This window comes from Hylobates moloch, unplaced genomic scaffold (assembly GCF_009828535.3).
Source record: "Hylobates moloch isolate HMO894 unplaced genomic scaffold, HMol_V3 SCAFFOLD_11, whole genome shotgun sequence".
NCBI lineage: Eukaryota > Metazoa > Chordata > Mammalia > Primates > Hylobatidae > Hylobates > Hylobates moloch.
The window spans coordinates 90880052-90904917 of record NW_026652286.1 but is presented as its reverse complement, the minus strand read 5'-3'; the positions used below and the strand labels follow the sequence as shown (position 1 = coordinate 90904917).

The following is a 24866-nucleotide window of genomic DNA, read 5'->3' as shown; positions in this document are numbered from 1 at the left end:
ATAAGGTTGAGGGAGCCCGGCCCAGGATGGGGGACTGGGTAACAACCTCTGATTGCAGAATCTGGGGGCCCAGGATGTGGAAGCCACATAGGACCTTCTGGGACAGGGAGCGTCCAGCTCTAAATTATGCTTTAGTGCCTGCCTGGCTTTCCCTGGATAACTTTGGCCCCCTTTATCTCCACTGTGGCAGGGTGTATGCTTACGGAAAGCAAGCTCACTTTAACATTAGCCTGAATAGAACAGGATGGCAAGTCTGCCGATGTCACTGCAGACCTCCATCATGTGGGCAACCAAGGTCAAGGAGAAAGGGTTTGGGGTCATCTGCATCTCACACCATCCAGGGCTCCCAGGGCTTTTAGTGGGGTTTATGTTGTGGCTCTGCATTTCCACCGCCATGAGATGGAAATGGACCTGTTCAATCAGGGGACCAGGGTTCTGTCCCAGCTTTGTCCCTGACTGCCACTCCTCCCCTCTGAGCCTCAGTGCTCATGTAGAATGAGGACCAGAGTCTCTCTCAGTGTCCTCCAAACAGGCAGTTGGCTGCTACTGCTGGAAATGTCACCACAGTTACAAGTACAGATTCCTGAAAGGCCAGCTATTCCCTGGCTGCACAGGCAGTCCTGCCCCAATTAGCAAATGCATGTCCTGGGTCACATTTTGTCTGCTGCTGTGTGATGACACACTCTTTTGCAAAACTTGGTTTTTAGCTTGGTCCTTTACATGTGTTATCTCAGTGGTGCTCATGATATCGCTCCGAGGGAGGAAGGACATTTTATAGGTGAGGAGACTGAGGGTATGAGGCAGTGAAGGACTTACTCAAGGTCACGCAGCAGCAAGTGGCAGAGCCAGAATCCCTGTCTCGGGTGTCCTGATTCCTAGTCTGGTCCCCAGTGCCCTACTTCTTGCTGTGAAAAGTTGTGGTCAGCAACCTGCTGTGCTCATGTGGATAACAAAGGCAATGACTCCATCATAGGATGTGGGAGCCAAAAAGGACCCACATCCCTGCTCCTTCAGTTGAATCTTCTTTATCACAGATAAGGGCCTGAGGCAGGGAGGCCTGCTTAAGACCACATTGGGCCTCAGGCACTGGCCATGGTGAAGGCCAAGCTGAAGGGGGCCAGGTGCCAGCTGCCTGGGGGGTCTTCCCTGCTGCCTCCTCTTTTTCCCCTCCTCACAAGCAGAAACTCTCCCTGTTCTTCCAGCCGCTGCTCAGAGCCACTCAGCTTGCAATCTGCAGAAGATGGGAAGGAGGGGGCAGGGGGCGTGGCAGCCCTGCAAATTGCCTGCGTGGGTTAGGAACATATGCCACTGTGCTCTCCCTCTAGAAGAAGTCACCTGGGATAGAAGCCATCTGGAACAGATGGGGGCCGAGTTCATCTCCCCTTTCACTTTTAGAAGAAGGCTCTCTTCAAAGCAGGGGGTGGATACATTTTCTTTCTTTCTTTCTTTCTTTCTTTCTTTCTTTCTTTCTTTCTTCCTTTCTTCTCTCTTCTTTCTTTTTCTCTCTCTGTTTTTTTCTCCTCAAATTCCTTTTACTATAACAACGATTTTTTTCTGCAAAGCTTTATGCAGATCACCTGCCCCTGACTGTGGGGGTGGGGGCTGCCACTTACTGAGGGGGTGAAGGACAAGTAGGGGCTGCCACTTACTGAGGTGATAATGGGAGGGGCGGGGCTGCCACTTACTGAGTGGGTGAAGGCAGGGGTGGGACTGCCTCTTACTGAGGGGGTGAGGGCAGCGGTGGGGGACTGTCACTTATTCAGGGGGTGAGTGCGGGGCTGGGGGTTGGGCCCTGTCGTTTACTTAGAGGGTGAAAGTCGGGTAGGGGCTGTCACTTACTGAGGACAACCACAATGATGATACTCGCCAGGCTCAGTAGTGCTACGATGATGGGGATCCCCACCTTTCTGAAGGTCTCCATGGGGGTACGGGGTTTGCGCAGGGGTTTGACATCTGCAAGAAAATGGGAGGCAGAGGGGAGGAGCATGCAGTCAGCACTTAGTGATCCCCAAGCCAAACTCCACAGTCTCCTGCCCTCTGGCCAGTGACAGGAATGCCTTGAGCACAGTTTTGGTTAATGCTGCGGGGTTATTCCTGCAGACTAGGCTTAGCTTCATCAGCACATGGTTACCCTGCCTCTTCTCACTTATCCAGGCTCACCTATCTTTCATGAGTGCTGCTCAAAGGAGCCCCCAGGCCAGGCCACCTCCCCCGTGTCTTGCCTGAGCCTGTCCTAGGACATTTCTGGGTTTTGTCTGACCCTCACCTGCCCGAGAGAGGCCTGAGGCCCTGGGGCATGTACCCATTCACTGTGCCACCATTTATCCTTTTCCTGACCTCTTGACTTAGCTTTTGATTAAACATTAAGCTTCAGGGAGGCAGGGGCCTCCAGCACAGAGTGTGCTTAGTAGAGGCTTAATAAATACTTGTGAATCAATGCATCCTCAGTCCCACAAACAGCAAGTCCCCAGCCTGGTCCTTGTCTTTAAAGAGATTACCATCTGGGGGAAGAGGCAGACACAGATGCCAGTCCAGCCAGGTGGAAGATAATATATGTTATAATAGAGATATCTTCAAAGGTAGGCTGGTGAAAGCCTCCTCAGCAGGTGGCACTTAAATGCAGGTCGGGAGGGAGGCACTGGCTCAGCTCAGTCGGAGACATGGAGGGGGCCTGTAAGCTGCCTGGTGCACCTGGGGTACCATGGGAATAAAGGCAAGTTGGAAGGCAGGATGGGTGAAGGCAGTGGTGGAGACTCTTGAACATTATGCTAAGGAGTCTGGGTTTTATCCTGAAGGCAGTGAGGAGCCATTGAAAGTTTTTGAACAGTGGAGAGACAGGATCGAAATAATTTTAGAAAGACGGATCTGGTCGGGTATGGTGGCTCACACCTGTAATCCCAGCACTTTGGGAGGCCGAGGTGGGTGGATCACCTGAGGTCAGGAGTTCAAGACCAGCCTGGCCAACATGGTGAAACCCTGTCTCTACTAAACATACAAAAATTAGCCAGGCACGGTGGTGCATGCCTGTAATCCCAGCTACTTGGAAGGCTGAGGCAGGAGAATCACTTGAACCCAGGAGGCGGAGGTTGCAGTGAGCTGAGATCGTGCCATTGTACTACAGTCTGGGCGACAAGAGCAAGACTCAGCCTCAAAAAACAAAAAGAAAGATGGATCTTTCATCAGGGAGGAGGTGGATTGGAACAAAAGAGTCTGGGATTAGGGAGACCAGGTAGGAGCTTATCACTGCCTAGAACAGAGGTGATAATAACTACATTGTCAATTGCACATGGTTATCCAAGGAGAAGGAACCTGGGAAAGGGAAAACATAGGCAAAGTTAATATCAGTAAGTATCACAGATACATTCTTTTAAGTCTCCCCCTCCTTGTGGGAAATAAGCTGGGGAGGTGCCACGGGGACTTCTGCCCTGGGGGAGCTGCAGCAAGAATTCTGGAAACCCTGGAAAGCAACGGACCGGCTCTCCTACCCTCACCTCCACATGGCTGGCTCCCTCTCCTCCTCCCAGTCTTTCTTCACTGTCACCTTCATGGTGAGGCCTTCCTGGATCTCCCTATTTAAAATGCAGCCTTCCAACCTTTCCTATCCTCCTTTCTTGCTTTTTTTTCTTCCAAAGCACGCATCACCTCTAACATATGCTATATTCAACATATTTTGTATATTTTCTGTCTCCTCCCGCCCCTCCATGAAATGAAGACTCGTTGAAGACAGAACTTCTCTGTTTTGTTCACTGCTGAATCCCTGGTGCCTAGAACAGTGCTTGGTCCACAGCAATTGCTCAACAAATATTTGTCACATGAATAGATGAATTGTTCTTGGCTCTGTTCTCTTAAGTACATCCCTTCTACTACCTCTTTTCCTTTCCTTTCCTTTCCTTTCCTCTCCTCTCCTCTCCTCTCCTCTCCTCTCCTCTCCTCTCCTCTCCTCTCCTCTCCTCTCCTCTCCTCTCCCCTCCCCTCCCCTCCCCTCCTCTCCTCTTCTCTTTCTTTCTTTCTTTCTTTCTTTCGTTCTTTCTTTCTTTCTTTCTTTCTTTCTTCTTTTCTTTTCTTTTCTTTTCTTTCTCTTTCATTCATGGAATCTGCTGCCCAGGCTGGAGTGCAGTGGCAGTGGCATGATCTTGGCTCACTGCAACCTTAGCCTCCCGAGTAGCTCGGACTACAGGCATGCGCCACAACACCCAGTTAACATTCGTATTTTTTGTAGAGATGGGGTTTTGCCATGTTACCCAGACAGGTCTCAAACTCCTGGGCTCAAGTGATCCACCCCCCTTGGCCTCCCAAAATGCTAGGATTACTGGCATGAGCCACCATGCTCGGCCCCTTCTACGGTTCTTACAGGTCACATTTTATTGTGCCTTGAATGATGGCTAATTACATGTCTGGCTCTATTTCTTTCCTCAGCTCTTTAAAAGCAGAGAATGGCATCCTGCCAGAGATTGGCGCCCAATGAATACTAGTATTAATGAATCTGTTAACAAAGGAAAGCTTAGGACACTTTGTGTTTCCCCAAAAGGAAGTTTTAACTTCACACACAGAGGCCAGTCAGTGGGGATGTGGAGTGGAATGGTATTGCGTGTAAACTATGACCTGGCACAAAGTAGCTTATCAGTAATGTTTGCCGATACTGTTTTTAAAGTTCCAGCAGCCAGTCTTCAGAATTGTCCTCTTTCCTGTGGCCATGGCCATGATGACATTTTGTTCATGAATTCATGCATGATTTATTTATTGAGCATCTACCTCTGGGAACATGAGATTTGTTTGTTTTCTCCAAGAGTGAGTGACCCATGGGGAGCCATGGGTTCCTGTGTCCAAGGCCAGACATTCTCAGGGAGCATCTGCTTCCCCCATCAGGAAGGAAAGAGCTTTCATACCTAGTTTAAGTTAACGAACCCAGTGAGCTATGAACAGCCTCCTTGCCAGCTGTTGTTCCTCCCTCCAGCCTGTCCTGCCCACTGCAGCTAGACAGAGTTTCCTAAAAGCTTGCTTTCATCCTGTCACTTCTTACTTGAGGGCCCACAAGAGACTTCCACATCTGGATTATATCTTTCAAAGCCAGTGTAATTTGGCCTCTTTCTCTGAGCCAAATGGACTTCCACTGCTAGTCTTCACCAACCCCCAGTTTTGCATAGTCACGTTCACTCCCTGGTCCTCGAGCAAATTCAGCTTGTTTTCTGGTTTGAGAGTTCTCAGGCTTGCTCAGGTTGTGGAGCGGTTGGCGCCCTGGTGTTCCTTGGGGACACCGTGGCCTACTCTTATATTAAATTCTGAAGTATAAACTAGGCACCATTTTACTTGCTAAAGATTACTTCGTTTGTGGTCATTATTAACTCATGACCCAGAACTGAGAAATAAATAACCCGTGAAGCAGGATTCGCCATTTTCTTACTGATCTGTTCATATTAACGTGTTCCTTGCTCATTTGTTTTGCTGATCCAGCAGGCTATCAGGAGTAGATATTAAGGGTTTAAGAAAATGTAATCGAAGAAAAATACCTCCTTAAATTTGGGATCATTCTATTTATTAACTTAGTTTTCTTCCCTTGGAAATCAGGCAAGCACTGCCATTTTTCATGAAAATGCCTCTGGCCACTGTGAACTCCATGTGACCAGGGACTTCGGCTGTCTTAATTAGTGTTATAGCCCAGCATCCAGCCTAGGGCCTGGCACATGGCAGGTACTTACAGTTTTACTGAAAGGATAGAGTGACTGAATGAATGAATTGGAGAATCATTGCTTTGGGGATTTTAAGTTTGTTGGTCCTGTTTCCCCAGAGTCCAGGCCTCCTACTTCTAGAATGAATCCTGGAATGTTTGCTGAGTGATGGATGGACAGGTGACTGGATGTCACCCATGGCACTTAGCACTTTGATGGTGGTGGTGAGGGCCAGGCGCAAGTGGCTTAGGATCTACTTGGTAGCTGAAACTCAGAGGTTAAGGTGGACAAATGAAAGCCGGACCTGAACTTACCGAGGCTGTTTAGAGGTTGATCACTGTCAGGATCCTGTAATTGAAGGAAAAACAGTCAGTGAGTTGAGGCAGGGAGTCTCTCAGGCTGGGGCCAGCAGCCTACGGGAGGTTCTTGGGTCTTGTCTACATTCCCTTCTCCCTGAGTCTACATTGGGGGTCTCTGTGTTATCCAAACACCTGGTTCAACAGGAAACATTCAGTCATGCACCTGTTTGATCTGTTTCAATTAGTTTACTTATTAGTTTACTTAACTAGTAGCAACTGGTTAGCAACTGTAGAAGCAACTGGTTGCTAGTTTTTGTGTAAATTGCTGAATTCCTCAAGATGATTCTGCTCTACTATCTGTTTTTGTCAACAATTTGTCTATGTTTACAGATACTATATTTCTGTAAAAACTCTGAATAGACATTTTACAAAAGGGAATACTCAACTGGCCAATAAGTACCAAACGATGCTTATTGTTATCATTACTTATCAGGCAAATGCAAATTCAAACCACAATAAAACATCTCTACATAAATACCAAATGGCTAAAATTTAAAAGACTGACAATACTGTGTTGATGAGGATGTTGGGCAACAACAGCTGTCAGACCTTGTTGGTGGGAGTGTAAATTGGTACAAATACTTTGGAAAATGGTTTGGCTGAATCCACTAATGCTAAACATACAACTATTTTATGATTCTATGGTCCAGCAATTCTGCTCCAGGATATAGCCAAGAGAAACGAGTTCAAATGTCTAGCAAAAAAACCTGTGTGTGAAAGTTTGTAGTCGCTCCATTCGTAATAGCTAAACATTGGAAAAACCCAGACGTCAGTCACTGGTAGAGTAGATAAACTGGTATTTTCATATAATAGAATATAATTCAGCAATAGACAAGAATAAACTAATTCTAAGTGCAGTGACATGGATGAATTCCATAGACATAATGATGAAGGGAAGAAAACAGTCACAAAAAGTACAATTTCACTTATATAAAGTTTAAAAGGCAAGGTTAATTTATAGTGATAGAAGTCAGAATAGTGGTTACCATTGGGGGGGCAGTTAGTTATTGGAAGGAATACAGTGGAATCTTCTGGAATGTTGGAAAACTTCTGGATCTTGTTTTCGACATTGGTTACATGGGTGTTTATATGTGCAAAACTTCACTGGGTGGTAGACTTTAGACTTGAGTGCTTTACTACATAAATGCTACCAACACTATGATATTTCTAAGAGAGTAGTCTTAGGCCACCATCGACGCATGTACACAAATACACGCAAAGGCATTTCTACTTACACCACTTCACGTGTGCACTCAGCACGCACACAGCCACATAGAGTCACATGGAGGAGCCACTGACACAAGGGCTCACATACAAAATACATGCACATACTTTCTGCCAGGCAAACATTAAAGGGAGGATGCTGTCCGGGTTTACGCCCTCTGAACCCTGTGGTCTAGGTCTCCACCCAGGGACTTGCCTGCCCTATTGTGCTGAGGTCATGACCCGCCTTGGTGGTGGTTGGAGGAGTCGCAGGACCTTGTACATTTCTGGCTGGAGATTTTTTCTGTTCCTCTTGGGAGTGAGAAGGCCTCTTTTAATCTTTGAGTGGGTGACCCAGATTAGATATGGAGGGAGGGTCCCTGGGTGTTGCCTGCTCCAGGGCTAAGCATGGTAGACACAGCAATAGGAAGGAGCTCTTTCTTTCCCTCCCAGATGAGCCTGTAGTCTGATGGAGGGACATGCCTGGCCTTGCCGTTGGGTAACACTAGGCCATGGGTGGCCTTGTGGTGTAGTACACAGCCTGGTCCTGCAGTCTGCAGGGGTCGAGTCAGAATACAAGCCTGGCCTCCTGTTAACTGTGTGCTTTCAGGAAAGATCCTTCACCTCTCTGAGCTCCAGGCTTACCCTCTGTAGAGTGGGGACAATAAAACCTGCTTCAAAAGACTACTGTGAGGATTACATCAGTTGTCTGGGGGGAAATGCTGGGCTGTTACATGGGAACTGTCTTTCCTCTGCCCTCCCATTGAAACTGCCTTTGCAAAATGATGACTGAGACAGTGAAAGAGATCTAACTTAGCCGACTCCATCTTGCTTCTAACCTCCAAGCTGTCCTTGTTCATTCCTGGGTGTAGGCTGAACTAACTTTGGGAGAAACTTAGTTTATGTTTAAACAAAGTTGGTAACAGCTCTTTCCCAAGCAGACCTCCTTCTTGTCTGGAGACTAGACTAACATTAGCCCCAAGATTAGAAATTATGGTTTAGCAGTCATGCAGCTAGAGGTTACAAGATTCTGACCCTCCCCAAACTGCTTCTAAGATCAGTGCTTGAGATATTTTGCAGACCCTGCACTTGATGGATCAGCTGGCACCACCCAGATCAATAAGCTGGCTCATCTGATCTAGTGACCCCCACCTAGGTGCTGACTCAGCTCAAGAAGACAGCTCCAACTCCCTATCATTTCACCCCTGACCAATCAGCATTCCTGGCTCACTGTCTTCCCCCTACCCACCAAGTTATCCTTAAAAACTCTGCTCGCTGAATGCTCAGGGAGACTGATCTGAGTAATAATAAAACTGCAGTCTCCCACACAGCTGGCTCTGCATGAATTACTCTTTCTCTATTGCAGTTCCCTTGTCTTGATGAATCGGTTTTGTCTAGGCAGCGGGCAAGGTGAACCCCTGGGGCGGTTACACCATCCTCTGCAGTTCTGTAGCATTTGGTACAGGTGTTCATCACAGGACTTCTCTTGTAGGGTGGTCAGCGTTTCCTTTCCTTTTTTCTTTCTTTTTGATTGCTTCTTTAAATTTAACATTTTATTTTTTAATTGGCCACTCTTTCTCATTGCCTTTGTACCCTTGGTGTTTAGCACCAGGCTAGTACCTAGTAAAGGCTTAATAAATGACTGTGAACTGGACTGAACTTTGAGCTCTGCATTGTAGTTCATTCCCAGCCGTCTCTCCTCCACCATCACCAGGGCTGGATAGAACAGACTGTCTCCAGGCTGAAGATGAGACCCAATCAGGCAACTCTGCATTGTTGTGGCTAGAGTCAAGTTAGGATAATATCGACAGTAATTCACACCCAACTGGCATGTAACAGTTTACAAAGTCCTTTCATCTAACTCTTGTCTAGTCAAGTTGATATCAATTGTCTGCCAACCAGGATGGGCAGCATTAAAGAATTAATTATTAAACTAAACAAATGCTTGTAAAGCATCTACATTGTACCAGGCAGTACTCCAGGAGGATTCAGAGACAGATCAAGAAATCATCCCAGCAAGATGGGGAAAATAGTGCCCAAACAAGACAGCTGAGGGTCTGTCCCTGAGAAGCTTGTTTCTTGGTGGAGAGGAGGGCTAGGGGAAGGGGGAGGACAGGCCATAAACAGATAAACCAGAAAAGATCGGAGAGGGGTAGGGGCTATGCAGAGAGTAATCCAGGGTGAGAGGAGACAGCGCCTGGATGGAGACTGAGAATGGGAGCTCCAGAGAGGGACTCAGGATGGTTACGGAGGATCTTGCTGGTCTCCCTAGAAGAGGTGACAAGAAGGAGCCAAGTGGGAAGGAACAAGCTTGGGGGGCTAGAGGAACTGAATAGAGATGGGCATGGCTGGAGCAAGGCCAGGGCATAAGGAGAGAGGAGGTTGGTGGTAAAAGGACGCCATATGTGTTTGGAAGATACAGACAATAGGCCTCACCGATGGATTGGGTGTGCTTGGGTTTTAGTTACATGGGTGAGAGGGTGCTTGCTGAGCTGTGGGAGGCTAGAGGAGTGGCTGGTGGAGCAGGGAAGTGGGCCCTTTCCTGTCAATTCATTCTTTTCCACTGAGTCTACCTGTGCATGCATGCCTGCATTCATTGAGGTAGGTAGGGCAAGTTTCTTTTGTTTCTTGTTAATTTAACAAATATTGACTATACTCCTTTGATGGACCTGGAATTGTGCTAGAAGCTGAGGCACAAAGGAGGCTTATATTCTGCACTTTGTGGGGACGTGGATTCCTCATCACTGAACTGAACAATGGCTAATTTTGTGTGTGTGTGTGTGTGTGTGTGTGCGACAGAGTGAGAGAGAGAGAGAGAGACAGAGTCTCATTCTGTTACCCAGGCTGGAGTGCAATGTTGTGATTTCAGTTCACTGCAACCTCCACCTCCTGGGCTCAAGTGCTCCTCCCACCTCAGCCTCCCAAGTAGCTGGGACTACAGGCGTGCACCACCACGCCCAGCTATTTTTTATTTTTTTGTAGAAATGAGGTCTCACCGCATTGCCCAGGCTGGTCTCAAATTCCTGGACTCAAATGATCTGCCCACCTCAGCCTCCTAAAGTTCTGGGATTACAGGTGTGAGCCACCATGCCTGGCCCTTAATATGTTTTCAATTGCTATTCACTGACTAGTAGTTGTGGGAAAAAATTCTACACCTGTTTGAAACCAAAAGCAAGAAAGAAAAAATAAACTAAAGCAAAACCATAAGCTAGAATGACAGGGACTGTGACTATCTTGTTAACCGCGGCATCCCTGATGTCTCCTACAATGCCCAGTAAATAATAAGTGTTGAAAAAATATTTGTTGAATGAAAGAATTAATGAAAATATCTCAGTTTGAGGACTCAGTCTCAGGTCAGTCTTTACGAAGCTGACTGTGGTATATTCACACAATGACATAGTAGGCTGCAGTCAAAACAAATGAACTATAGTGACACAAAATAATATGGATGGGGCCAGGTGCAGTGGCTCACACCTGTAATCCCAGAACTTTGGGAGGCCGAAGCGGGTGGATCATGAGGTCAGGAGTTCGAGACCAGCCTGGCCAACATGGTGAATCCTTGTCTCTACTAATAATACAAAAATTAGCCAGGCGTGGTGATGGGCGCCTGTAATCCCAGCTACTCAGAAGGCTGAGGCAGGAGAATCCCTTCAACCCGGGAGGGGAGGTTGCAGTGAGCGAGATGGTGCCACTGCACTCCAGCCTGGGGGACAGAGCGAGACTCCATCTCAAAATAATAATAAGGATGATATCAGAATGTAATATTAAGGGAAAAAGTAAGTCCCAAAAGATTACATATAGCACAGAATCTTTTCCATAGAGAAGCAAGGGAATGATGAATATAGGGTTTGGGAAGAACTTACTTGGGCAGGGAGCTTGAAGCACAGCCCCTGCCCTATCAAATATGTACAGCCAATATTTGTTGAATTAATAAACGAAAGACACTTGCCCTACCCACCTCAGGAGAGGGATGGATATGTGTGTGCAGGAGTGGGAACCTCATGGTTAAATGTAGGTTACTATTAAGTCTGGCTTTTGTTGGGGATGGTGGGTTTATGGAGGCTTATTACATTGTTAAAACCAACTAACTAGCAAGTTACAAATGGGCCCTGCATGGACAGATAGTGAAAAAAGTCATGAAGCAAGGATTCTAGCTCCCCCAATGCTATGCACCCAAGGCTCAAAGAAAACATAAAAAAAGCCATCACTTGGCTATGCTGAGTGGCTTGAGGAGGTCAAACTCATGTCCTCACCATGCTCTGCCCTTACTGTTGTGCTGCCTGAGTTTCCCCATGAGTAGCTCATTCTTTGGCTTTTCTTGAAGCTCTTTGGCAAACATCTGTGACACAGAAAGATCAGAGATGATGGATAGATACACTTCTGGAAGAGGAGCTGCAGAAGGTCACGAGTACTGGGGCTCGTGGGCAGGGAGGTAGGTGCATTTTAAGCCTGTGAGTGTCAACTGGGGGCCATCAACGTTGATTACATCCCTGAGCAGGATAGAAATAGGGACTTAGGGCCAGCTGCATCTCTTCTGAGCCCAGAAGCAACAATCTTGAGCTAAGGAAAGGAGAGAATGGGGCTGAGAGATGTGGGTACCAGGTAAAATTCAGAGATCCAGCCAGACCCCATCACCATGGTGGGTCCCTGCCATGATCAGAAGATGCAAAGCTGAAATAAGGCAACTTCCTTATTTTCAGATGACAAAACAGAGGTCGGATAGAATTGTCTTAACCTGTAGTTAATAGAGGGAAGGAGGAAGTTGAGAGGTCAACAAAAAACACATGTGCTTCCTTCTGCTTTGCTGGAGATGTATTTATTTACCCCCAGCTTGAACTCAGCTTCTGGCTACAACTGTTGCAGCTCCAGCCCAGCCCAGACCAAGCAAAGGCATTGGCCTTTCCCTTTCTGTTTGGGCCACTGGCTGGCCCAGGCCTGTCTGCTGTGTTGATTCAGTCTGCTGAAGAGCCCTGACTCATGGGTCCAGCCCAGCCAGTGTCTGACCTGGGGCTCATCTGGGAATGAAGCTCCTGCTGTCTGCAGTACAGTGGAAGGGCGAGAATGCCCAGGCCCCCAGGGCCCAGGTAGGGGGTAAGGTGGGGAGGCAGAAGTGGGTGGGTGTTCGATCGCTGGAAAACCTGCCATTGCCTGATCAACTCAGAGAATCTTCTTTTCCTGCTTCTCGGTTTGTCACTGGCAGCAGGAAGACATTAATCCAAGACCCAAATATGGAGGCAGAACCATTAGTTATTGCAGTTGAGTAGTATTATATAATTTACGATGTCTTTCTTTCATAAGTGCTGTCCTATATAATCCATGGAACAACCCTGAGAAACTGTCCCCATTTTACAGAAGAGGCAGCTGCTATGGCTTTGGAGCAAGTAAGGAACAGATCTAGCCCTTCGGGCCGGGTTTCTGGACTTGGTGGACTGTTGATTTCATTTCCCCGTGGTTTCAGGAACTCATTTGGATAACAGTCATTAGCTGGTGCTGGGTCCTTTTGAATCTCTCCTCCCTTGCAATGCAGCCTTGTTGGATATAATCAGCATGCAGTCATCATGCAGAGATCGCCCCCAGCATCTCCCCAGCTCTCCCTTGGTGTGAAGGCAGAGTGACTTTGCTCAGTTCTGGGTTCTGCCATGTCATCCATGAATGAGGTCAAGAGACCTCCCTCAAAGAGCATGTTGGGAAAGGGGCCTATTGCAGAGCTTGGTTCCTAGGAGGGGCTTTATTGATATTAGCATTCGTTCTTCCCTTTCTTCCATTAAGTTCCCACCTTTCTCACCTGCCTCTTCTTCCTTTATTCCTATTCCCCACCCCTACCACTGTTTTAGATCATGGGGAACCTCCTGGTTGGGCTTAGCTCAGCTCCAAAAAGCAAACGGACATCTTAAGGTCAGCTTCCTTTCCAGCTCAGAGAGGATGAACCCAGATACAAGGCAGCTCTTGTTTTTAAATGGAGTGAAGATTAAGTGGCTGCAGAGAAGCCACCAGCCTGGAGAGTATGAGTTCTCATCTTGCCTTGTCTTCTGACTTGCTGTGTGGCTTTGGGCACACTCTTCAATGTCTCTGAACCTCAAGATCCCTTTGGGTAATTGGGAACTGCCCTTCAGAAATGGGTTGAAAGAGTTAATACCCTCACAATGAAACAGGCAAGTCCACCAGGCTAGTAAGGAGGGGAAGAAGAGGAGGCAGCTCAAGGAGGCCAAAGGAACAGAAAGCTTGGCCAGCTCCTGTCTGCTTCCCTTGCCAAGCAGCCTGTCCCTGGGGCCTGATTTCTCTGTTCCTCTCTGCAATGCTGACTTGGCATTGCCTTGCTCTGGAAAGAAGTCAGTAAGGGCAGAGCTGGAATGACTGGAGTGTGGACAAAGAGAGAAAAGTAGAGGCACATAAAAGGGGCCTCCTGGCCCTGTTCCTGTCTATGGCAGCTTCAGTCTTCCCTGGAGTCCGAGGCCCTGGCTTCCCACGGTCTCATAGGAAAACCTAGAGCCAGAGATGCTGCTGTTGCTAGGTGATGGGATAAACAGGTCCTTTGAGGCTTGGGAAGGTGGCAGCTAAGTTGCTGAGGCCAGTAACAAGCAGTGGGGAAAACCCAAGGGAGGGGGTGGGGAAAGTTCTTCCGGTAAGCCAAGAGACCCAGAGGTGCTCACCGTCAGCTTGCAGAATGGGGCCCGGCCACAGTGCTCCTCTGAGGGAGCCTCACTCTGCTGTCTGATCCTGGAACCTGCATCCCTCCCCCAAACCAACGGCAAGCAGCTGTGTCCTCTCCACTTGCAGCTGGAATAGGCAGTTTTATGCCTTTGCTGCACTGGAAACAGGGCTCTCTCTCTTGGATGTCTCAGCCATGACAGGTAAGGGGAGGAGAGGGTCACTGAGGGCTGGAAGATCATGGGGCAGGAGAGGAGGCAGTGAGTTTCCTGAGATGAGCCTGGTGGTGATGCAGCAGCCTAGAGTGCATGGGAGGTCCTCAGAGATGACTGTCATGCCTGCTTCTAAGCATCCTGGGATCGCATCTGTTACTCCGTCTCCAGGCAGGTCGGCCACTAGCCCAGGCCATATGCAGCTGGGCATCTAAGCTCTTGCGCGGAAATTCAGGGAGCATCCTCGCAAACACTGCCTTGCATTGAGGCATTCTTAGAGCAGCACATTTTCCTTTGGGTCTAACCTCAGCCTTGGCTGCTACATTAGAAACCATTTTGCCTTGTTCTAAGCCACATAGGTGCTGACCTATTGGCAATTTGAGCCGAGCACCTCAGCCCCCATCTCAGCACATAATGGCTCCAGGGCAGGGCCTGGGGCAGAAGGGAGAGGTCAGGCAGCCTGCCATTATCCCCTGCCAGCCTGCTGTTCAGCTCCCATCATTTAAGAATCAGCTTTTGTGTTCGGGCGTAGCTCTTAGGTTCAGGTAGGGCTAGGGAGGCAGGGAAGATGTAACTATCCCTATTTCACAAATGGAGAAACTGAGGCACGGCACTTCTGCTCTTTCCCCAGAGACAATGTGAAGGGCAGGAGTGAGGTATTTGTACATGCCCATTGGGCTAAATTAAACTGAAGACAGACCTGGTTCCCTCTGGAGGGCCCTTGCTTCCAGGCAATGCTGCTGTTTACTGCAATGCTTAGGAATCCCTCTGCAATCCTTCTCTTTGTCCTAGGGGAAGCAGCCTATTCTCTCCCAACTTTCTGAACTCTCAACAATTCTACTTTGCTCAGCTTTCCCTCTGTTCCAGAGTGGTGGGTCCATCCGAGCCCACCTTCCCCTCCTGGAAGGGTCTGATAGGAAGGAAGGTGCCACCATCTTTGCACACCTCAGGACAATGCCTGGACAATGGTGGAGTGGACTCGAGAGGGCCAGCAGGGGTCCCGCCACACAGTTCAGCCTTTCAGCCTGACAGGGACCCTCATGGGTTTGCCATTGGGAAGGGTTGATGGATATTAAAGCTTAGAGGGGTTCTCTCAACTTTGCGATTTACCTGAACTGAGGAGCTGCATTCCGTGGAGCAGTCTGATGTTAATTTTAAAAAGTTCAAAGACAGAGTTTATACCCTCTTTCAAGAATCGTACTCACTTTTGCTTGTCCTGAATTGTCCTTTAAACTTTAAGGGGGAGGGAAATGGCAGGGAGGGAAAAGGAACTGACTGGGGCTGACTCCAGCCAGGAGTTTGAGACCAGCCTGGCCAACATAGTGAAACCCCATCTCTACTAAAAATACAAAAAATCAGCTGGGTGTGGTGGCGGGCACCTGTAATCCCAGCTACTTGGGAGGCTGAGGCAGGAGAATCACTTGAACCCAGGAGGCGGAGGTTGCAGTGAGCCAAGATCGTGCCACTGCATTCCAGCCAGGGCAACAGTGTTAGACTCTGTCTCAAAAAAAAAAAAAAAAAGAAGAAGAAGATCTGACTCCTCCATCTGTAGAACAACTTTGAGCAAGTCACTCAACAGCTCCTGGACCCAGTTTCCTTCTTTGGAATGTGGGTACAATAAAAGCGACTTCACAAGATGATGGGGAGAAAGGTTCTATAAGATGTGCCACCCGCTCAGCACCATGCACTTTTTCAGCACCTTTGCAAGCGCCCGGGAGCCCCATCTGGTCCTTGCATGATTTTACAGACTTGCTCATAGTCCCCTAGGTTGGTCTTTGCAGTTTGAGGGGTCTCAGCTGCCTTGATCAGAAGGGGGTTGTCCCTTGATCCTGTGCCTCCTGAATTCTGAGGCAGGAACACTGGCCTGAATCCAGCTCTGCCTCTTCCCAACCATGAAGTCTTGAGCAAGTTAATAAATTGTTCTGAGTCTCAGTTTTCTCATCTGTAAAATGGGGAGAATATGATGTAACTCACAGGGTTGTTGGTGAGAATTATTGACACATGTGATGTGCCTGGCTTGGTGCTTGAAACATAGAGGAGTTTAGTAAGTGAAAATGAGTGCCTTCCGCCCCAATTACCCTACAGGCATGGAGAGCAGAACTCCACACATGTTCAAGGAGGGTCTGCACTATGGTTCCGTACAGGGGCAGGGTTGAGGATTCTCATTTGTTCTGGAGGCCCCAGTGATAACCAGCCTTGGTGGGCTGGTGTGGCTGCTGCAGCCAATCTCCTGGCACAGGTTTCAGTGACTCCTAGATCTGTTTCCTGTGAACTCTGAGCTCAGGATCCTATAAATAGTGCTTTAATAGTGCTTCAGTGTCTTCTCTGCATCTCTGACTTTGCAGTTGCATAACCTGAAGTTCCTTTCTTGCTTTCCTGCCCACTCACATAACTCGTTGAGTGCTTCATGAAGTTCTTCCTTGCTGAAATTTCATTTGCTAGGAGAGGCTGTGTTTTACAGTGCACAGGGCACAGGCCGTGGAATCCTGCAGCCTGGGTCTGAATCCTATTTGCTCATCGGCCTGAGGCTTTAGGCAAGTTTTTGAACCACCAAGAACCTCAGTTTCATGTGTGTGTGAAAAAGAGGGAGAGAGAGAGAAAGAGAGATGCAGTAAGTCTCCCTCCTAAGGAGCCCCAGTTATGCATAGCATATAGTACATCGCCTGGTGCACAGTAAGAGTACGATAATTGTTTTTTGTTTGTTTGTTTTTTTTTTTTTTTGAGACGGAGTCTGGCTGTGTTGCCTAGGCTGGAGTGCAGTGGCGCTGTCTCGGCTCACTGCAACCGCCACCTCCCAGGTTCAAGCTATTCTCCTGCCTCAGCCTCCCGAGTAGCTGGGATTACAGGTGCCTGCCACCATGCCCAGCTAATTTTTTGTACTTTTAGTAGCGATGGGGTTTCACCATGTTGGCCAGGCTGGTCTTGAACTCCTGACCTCAGGTGATCTGCCCGCTTCAGCCTCCCAAAGTGGGATTACAGGTGTGAGCCACCACACCCAGCCAAGAGTACAATAATTGTTAACTGTAATAATAATAACAACAATAATAGTTTACTCATTTAGTAAGGCACCTTTCTGGGCCCTGGAGACCTAGCAGTGAACCAGAGGTAAAGCTCTTTTGCCCATGGAGTATATTCTATTATTTTTATTAATTATTGATAACAATATTAAAATAGAACCTGGGAAGTTCATGACATAGTAGATACTCATAGTCAAAAATTATTTATTGTTAATGGGAAGGAGCTTCATAGAGGGCCTGTCATGTATGTAATAGGAACTGAACAAAGAGCGACTTTTATGATTTCATGGGCCCCGGGGTTTGGCTTCAGCAGGGGACTCTGTGGACTAAGTGCATCTGGGGAGAGTGACCAGGGCAGTTGGGACCGGAGGTGATGTCGTGTGACCTGTGTGAACTCTCTCAGAAGGGAGGGTGGAACACGCAGTTCAGAGAAGCAAGGACCAGTGGAAGCATGAAAGCTTCAAGTGTGTGTGGCCGTCTAGAAAGGCAAAACACAATTCGAGGAGAAACAGGGGAAGTTAGAGAAAGTCTTTTCTCCTGGCAAAGGAAAGATTGTTTTCAGCAGCAGTAGCTTCTGGAAACAGATGTGTGAGCAAAAGCTGGATTGTGAAGGTTTCTGTGGCAGATGAGGGCCAGGGTCAGATAAGGGCTCTGAGCACCCCTGGGGGATTCGACCAAGACACCCAGCGGTGCAGCAGAGGAGAGGGAGGCAGGGCAGAAGTGGCGGGGGTGGGGGACAGTCCTTTCAAACACTGCAGCTCTGTTTTTCCCTCTGTGTCCCATATGGGGGTTCTGCATTTGATTTCAGTGGAGCAAAAGGCTCCGAGGTCAAAGTACGCTTGGGGAACCCCCTGGCCGAGAAGACCTCTAAGGTTTTTCCTTAGGGTCTGTGATTCTGAAGAGCTCACTCTCAGCCTGAAGTTTCTCTTGTCTCCTCCCGCAGATAGGATTAGTCCTAGGCCTGATCTACTTATAATATTCTCTCTTTAAATCAATTTTCTATCCTTAATGGTCTCCTGGTAATTTGGGTTTTTTTCCCTGAGCAGCATTGGGTATGAAACTTTAGTTTAGTCTTCTTGAAAGTCCAAGTTAATTATAGCTACTGGTTTTCCCTTTGCCCTTGGCCGAATGACCCTTTTCAAGTCATGAACCTCTTTGAGCCTCAATTTCTTTCTTTCTTTCTTTTTTTTGAGACCGAGTCTCACTCTATTGCCCAGGCTGGAGTGCAGTGGTGTGATCTTGGCTTACTGCAACCTCTGCCTCCTGGGTTCAAGCAATTCTCATGCCTCAGCTTCCCGAGTTGCTGGGATTACAGGAGTGAGCCACTGTGCTCGGCAAATGTTTATATCTTTAGTAGAGATGGGGTTTCACCATGTTGGCCAGGCTGGTCTTGAACTTCTAACCTCAGGTGATCCGCCCACCTAGGCCTCCCAAAGTGCTGGGATTAGAGGCATGGGCCACCACACCTGGCTGAGCCTCAGTTTCTTCATCTGTAGAATGAGGATTACAATGTCTCAGAGAGTTGTATTAGACTGAAGGGAGATTTTGGATGTGAAAGTGCTTCTTGAAGCCCAACATGGTGCCCTTGTTGCATTTGGATAGAGATGCAATGCTGCCACTGTAGCTATTATTCTCTTTAAGACCACCAGTGACTCCTACGTGTCCAGATAGGTTCTCCCAGCAGCCTGGCAGGACTCTCCTCTCTGGGGACTGGAGATGTGATCGTGAGTGATGTCAGAGTAGAGACGGGATGAAGATGAGGCGGCTGACCTTGGCTCTATAGTTACCCCCTTCTTGTGGACATCAGTGAGTGAGTGAGTGTCAGGCTCTGCCTGGGGTGTGGGAAAGCAGTTTCCCCTGCTCCTGTTCCATCTGTGGAGTGCACAAAATTGAAGGCCTAGATTTTGCATGTTCTCTGAATCTTCCATGGTATCTTGCCAGTACCTAGCACATAGTAGATGCTCAGGGAACACATGCTGAATGAATGAATGAATGAATGCATACAGATTTAGAGAAAGAAACTGAGACAGCAGGATATGCTGAAAGCATTGGTTGGCTCAACTACACCAGCGGGCGAAGCCCAGCCAGACTGATGTGCAGGACATTTTGTGACAGGAGACGCCACTGCCACCCCTGGACAGGTGCCCACTCCTGGACAGGGGCCATCGTGTCTCTCACCCTCTTCCTCAAGTGTTCCTTTCATCTGCTACCCTTCGAGAGTTTCTGGTTGCATGTGGATTACGCGAGGAAGCTGGAGGGTGCTCTGGGGGCCACGGGCTGGGGAGAACTGTTGCGGTTTTCCGTCTTGTTTACATTTGTCTGCTGCCGACGTGCTAGTTAGTCAGAGTGGCAGGCTGGGAGGTGGCGTTAGACGTGTCACAGGGGAATTGCCACATTGGCTCTGCCCCATTCTTCCCCTTCCCTATCACCAGGGTTTCCCGGCAGGCTCAGACCTGTGCCTCCCTCACGCCCATCCCCCTCTGGGATAAAAACACCTTGGTAACCCCTCAGATAGAATCTGGCATGTTTTCCAATTGGACTTGGGGTGAGCCTTGTTTTCAGTGTCAGATAAATCAGAAATTGGTTATAGGGGATTCCGTCTTTGATTATTTATCTGTCATGCATCAGTCCACTCATTCATTCATTCAAATTTACTAAGTGCCTAGTCCATGCCATGGATGGCATGCCCTGTGCTAGATTTGCGGCTAAAAACAGAAAAGACACAGACCCTGTCCTCAAGAAGCTCCCATTCTGATGGCAACAGGTTTATAAGAAAATGTGGCAGAGGATTGCACTTTAGGTTTGGAGGAGTTCACTGTCCTGGGGAATCCTTGCTTGGGAACTTGAAGAGTTTTATTGAGGCTGATGTTTTCGCCTGAGCAGGAAGGAAGGCTGAGGGCAGAATAGGCATCTGGGAAGGCTGAGGCCATGGAGATTTTCAGGCCTGAGAGCATTTGTCTCCTGCTGCCCTGGGGGCAGTTCTGGGGCTTTGGGAAGCTTGTCGGCAGTTCCCCAGCCCTGTTTTGTGTCTGTTTTTCTCATCTCTTCCCCCTACCCACGACCCCCTGAGCTGGTCTCTCCTCATTTCTTACATTCAGCTCCTCAGATCTCTTGGGCTTTGGCATGGGTCTGGGCTGGGGAGGTGGTTGCTGGGTTCTCAGCTGCACTGAGGGAAGACTGAGAGGAGGAGAGAGGCCTGGGGGCAGGCAGGAGCCCTGACATCTAAACCTCCTCTCCAGGGAAGCACCCACGCACAGAGCTTGACCCCCAGGGTCAGGCGGGAAGCGCCCTGAGAGATGGACAGGGCCTGGGGATGCAGCTTCCACCTCAGCAGGTGCAGCTCCCACGGCCTGGAGTGCCAGAGCCTTTGCTCCAGCCACAGCACGAGAGCTTCTTGTCCCTATACTACCACTCTTTCTTGCTGTTCACACATGCAGTCCCCTGTGTCTGGAGCTCCTTAATGCTTTCCCTGCCTGGAGAGAGCCTGCTCATCCTTCAAAGTCCACTGCAAATAGTTTCTCCTCCAGGACAATTTCCCGACTTCCCTAGAGAGAATCTATTGCCTTTTCAGCTCCAGGGGTACCTTGTAACCACTGCTGGTGTTATACTTGTCACACTCTGTGTTGAGCACCTGCAGGCTGAAACCTAGGTATTGTGTCCTCCCAACCCCCAGCCCCATTTAGAGGCTGGCCAGTGAAAGGGGCTGATTAAATGATGTCTGGCTGGAGCTTCCTTTGGGGGGGAGGTGGTTACAGTGACACTAGGCCCATCACCCAGGTGTCGAGTGTGCCAGGAGAGCAGGCAAAGCAAGCAGACCCTCCTTGCCTGTCTTGCCCTTTAGGACCTTCCCACTGCCCAGCTCAGTTTACCACCTCAGAGCCTAGGATGGCACTGCCGGGGCCGAGTGGGCTTCTGGATTCTGTGCCCCAGTCAGGGTGGACTCTGCAGTGCTCCCAGCAGCCCACTGCCCGCAGGCGGGCTCCTGACTGCCACATTTCTGAGCCCGGCCAAGCCCAGCCAAGCCCCTTGAGTCTGTACCAGGCTGGCATGGAAAAGAGGAGGTGGGAGGGAGGACCAGCTTCCTCCAGAGCAGCTGGAAGCGCCAGGGGGTTGACCTCAGGTGTTAACACCCACGTCTGGTGGCTCAGGGTGCGTTTGGGTCTTCAGAACAGTAATGAGTCAAGGCCAGGATAGCCAGTCCCAGGGTCCCTGACTTCCCTCCAGGCCTCAGCTATGGAGTAGTTAGCATGGGACTCATTTCCTTCAGGGACAGGGCTTGGGCTCTGACCTCTGCCTGGGCCTGAGTCCCTGCTCCAGCTCTCCCTAGGAATACCCCGCTTAATGGGTTCTGGGGAGAGCCCTCGTTAAGACGCAGCAGCTCAAAGGACCCTGACTGTCACAGAGAGGAGCCTGTGGGGATGGAAGGAGGTAGGAAGTGGAAGGGAAGGGAGGGCTGAGCCTGGGCGTGGAGATCCCATCCTCCCCTCAGGGCTGGGAGCTATGGCTGTCTAGGGTTATTGAGCACAGACTTAATGACAGGGTTATTAAGCACAGGCAGTATAATGGCTAGCTCCGGGGCTAGAAACTTCTTGACCATACCATGGAGATTGGCCATGCTGCTGCCTTGCCTTTGGGGCCCCAGGCCTGACCTAACCCCTCCACCAGTGTGCCCACCTGCCATCCCCCGCTCCTCCAGGAATGCCCAGCTCCATCCCTGGTGGCAAAGGGTCCATGTTGGGTGTACTACCAGCTGTCATTTCCTAACACAGACTCCTCTTTAGTCCTAAGTCCTTACATTTGTGTGGGGCTTCATGGTTTCCAGAACCTACTCACATGTATTAGCCGTGTAATCTCTGCGACCCCTGTGCGTGTGCTTGGGGCTGTTGTGGGTCATATCATTTCCATGGGCAGGGGAGAAGGTGAGTCTCAGGAAGATGAATGCCTCAAGACAGCAGAGCTAATCAGGGAGCTGGCCTCAGCCTTCTGATTCTGCAGTTAGTGACCTGCCCTAGAAATGATTCCCTTCTCTGTTGCTCCCCAAGAGACACCTCAGGTCTCCTCAGTGCCTGCCACCCAGAAGCAGCTCACAGCTAGGTAGTCTCCACAGCTGCTCTCCTCTCCTGGGAGCCCCAGGGGATACAGCATCTCTGCACACAGGCCAAACTTTGGGGCGCCTCCTTGGATGGGAAAGCTGGAAGCTTGTGCTTTGATCCTGGCTCAAAGGGAAGCCCCTTCCCCTTTCTGATCATCAGCTACAACCGCACAAGGAATTGTTCTTGCCAGAATTTTCAGAAGAGTGTTGTGGGAAGTGCTCAGGTTGGGAATAGAAGACAATCACTCGAGGGGCCCCTGCAGGTCACATCCTTCCCCCTTGGACAGTGGCTTCTCCTTTCCTCTCTTCCCTTCCCTTTCACTTTGGTGGCTGGGCAATTGCTGCCTCTTGGCCAAGGGTTGGAGAAAGAAGACCCCTGGGTTCCTCCTCAGACCCTGTTATTATCTCTTCCCCTCCCTGGCCCTCAGCTGTCCTCCTTGAAAGATGGGGTTGATTCTCTTTGCCCCAAGACAGCGAAGACGTTCCAGGTATTCAGAGGAGAAGGAGGAGAGAGGGTGAGGGCATGAAAAGAGACCAAGTGAAAGATCTCCACAAACACCCTAGATTATTTGGAGGCATCTCTGCACTGTTTTCTTTCTTTCTTTCTTTCTTTTTTTTTTTTTGAGATGGAGTTTCACTCTTGTTGCCCAGGTTGGAGTGCAATGGCACAATCTTGGCTCACCGCCACCTCCGCCTCCCAAGTTCAAGTGATTCTCCTGCCTCAGACTCCCAAGTAGCTGGGATTACAGGCGCCTGGCACCACGCCTGGCTAATTTTTTGTATTTTTAGTACAGACGAGGTTTCACCATACTGGCCAGGCTGGTCTTGAGCTCCTGACCTCAAGTGATCTGCCCGCCTCGGCCTCCTAAAGTGCTGGGATTACAGGCGTGAGCCACCGTACCTGGTCTCCACTTTTCTTTAAAAAGAAAAGGCATCAGTTTCCCCAGGGAGTGGCAGAAGGCCACCGTGGCATCAAAACAGCCCCCTGCCTTGGAAAAATAGTGCCAACCTCTAACCAACAGACCTGGAGACATTGGGCAAAAGAACATACAGGATTCAGGAAAGAATAGTCAGGAAGGACAGCCCTGGCTCTGTGCTCAGCTTCTTAGGTGAGCTGGTCCAAGGACCATGGCAATGGAGGAAGAGAGGAAGGCAGGTGGGTATGAGACGTGTACCGGGCTGGGGTATGGGGGGATTTGGGTGTGGCCTCTTTTTTTAACCTAGAAGGTGTCACAGAATTCTCAGCTGATGAACGCTCAGGCTGCTTGAAGGGCCTTATATGGGGAGACCCACCCTCCCCGTGTCTTGGGAGCAGAGGGCCCCCACACTCACCATGCTGGCTCTGTGATCCTCCCGGTCTCCCTGTAGCCTGGAGCTGAGATTGTCACCCCAAGGCAGCAGGAGGGCCTCCCCACACAGGTCCTGGCTGGCCAGCAGGTCAGAAGTCCCTGGTCAGCACTGGCTGGAGGAGGCCTGAGTGCAGGGCGGGCCTTGGTCCCTCACGCCCAGCATCCTTGTCCGCTTAGCAAGCTGCTGCCTCTCTCCGCCGTATTCCAGGAGTGATTGGGGGACTGTGGGCAGCTTGATTAAAACAGCCCTACATGTGAAGTTGCCAAACTGGAATGATTATGTGTCTTGTAACCTGACACCTATCTTAGGGGCTGGAACAACACCTGAAGTCATTCATGGGCCCTTCGGCCTCAGAACAGGTGACACACCTAAGATGTCACAAAAGCCTTCCCGCCTGAATGACTTCCACCCAACCAGGTGTTGGCTGAGGGTGATGCCAGAAGTTTCCACCTCCCCCCGCCACCTTCTAGGTGCATGACTTCTCACTGTGTGGGTGCTTTGGTTTGGGGTTGTGGGAAGTTGGAGTGGTCCGGGGGTTGGGCGACAGAGTTTGCAGCTCAGTACAAAGGGATCATTGCCAGGTGTGGAGCAACGGGATTGGAAAGTCCACAGAGAAGGAGGGCGTTTCTTCTCTTAGGGAGGTAAGATGTACCCCCTTTCCCTGGATCCCAGAAATGAAGCTGTCCTGCACAGAGCCAATGTACTAGTGCTTCCTGCCCCTGCCTCGGCGGCCGTTCAATATTCTGAAAATCACTATTGGTGCTCTGGCTACAGCCCACGTCTCCTTGTCCACAGGGTCCTTTCTTTCTTTCTTCCTTTCTTTCTTTCTTTCTTTCTTTCTTTCTTTCTTTCTTTCTTTCTTTCTTTCTTTCTTTCTTTCTTTCTTTCTTTCTTTCTTTCTTTCTTTTTTTCTTTCTTTCTTTCTTTCTTTTCTTTCCTTTCTTCTTTTTTTCAGACAGGGTCTCTCTCTGTCCCCCAGGCTGGAGTGCAGGGGCGCAATCTCAGCTCACCGCGACCTCCGCCTCCCAGGTTCAAGCAATTCTCGTGCTCCAGCCTCTCGAGTAGCTGGGACTACAGCCATCTGCCACCACACCCAGCTAAGTTTTGTGTTTTTGAATTTTATTTTATTTTGAGACAGAGTCTCACTCTGTTGCCCAGGCTGGAGTGCAGTGGCGCGATCTTGGCTCACTGCAACCTCCACCTCCCAGTTTCAAGTGATTCTCCTGCCTCAGCCTCCCAAGTAGCTGCTGGGATTACAGGTGTTGTGTGCCACCATGCCTGGCTAATTTGTATTTTTAGTAGAGATGGGGTTTTGCCAT

At 49.3% G+C, this 24866-nt stretch overlaps 1 protein-coding gene across 3 annotated transcripts in view; it reads right to left on the bottom strand.

Moving 5' to 3' along the window:
- The window catches only part of TMPRSS4 (transmembrane serine protease 4), a 40600-nt gene extending 16979 nt beyond the window's left edge, over positions 1-23621 (bottom strand). For 2 of the 3 annotated variants that reach the window (XM_058446575.1, XM_058446573.1), the window contains exons 1-3: positions 23530-23621; positions 5981-6014; positions 1840-1953 (exon numbers count right to left, since the gene is read on the bottom strand). In XM_058446575.1, the coding sequence (XP_058302558.1) occupies positions 1840-1953; positions 5981-6014; positions 23530-23532 (151 nt within the window). In that variant the 5' untranslated portion in view covers positions 23533-23621. Of the gene's footprint in view, positions 1-1335; positions 1460-1839; positions 1954-5980; positions 6015-23529 lie in introns of those variants that run through there. The other variant, XM_058446574.1, reaches the window with a different exon arrangement.
- Positions 23622-24866: the final 1245 nt, after the last annotated feature.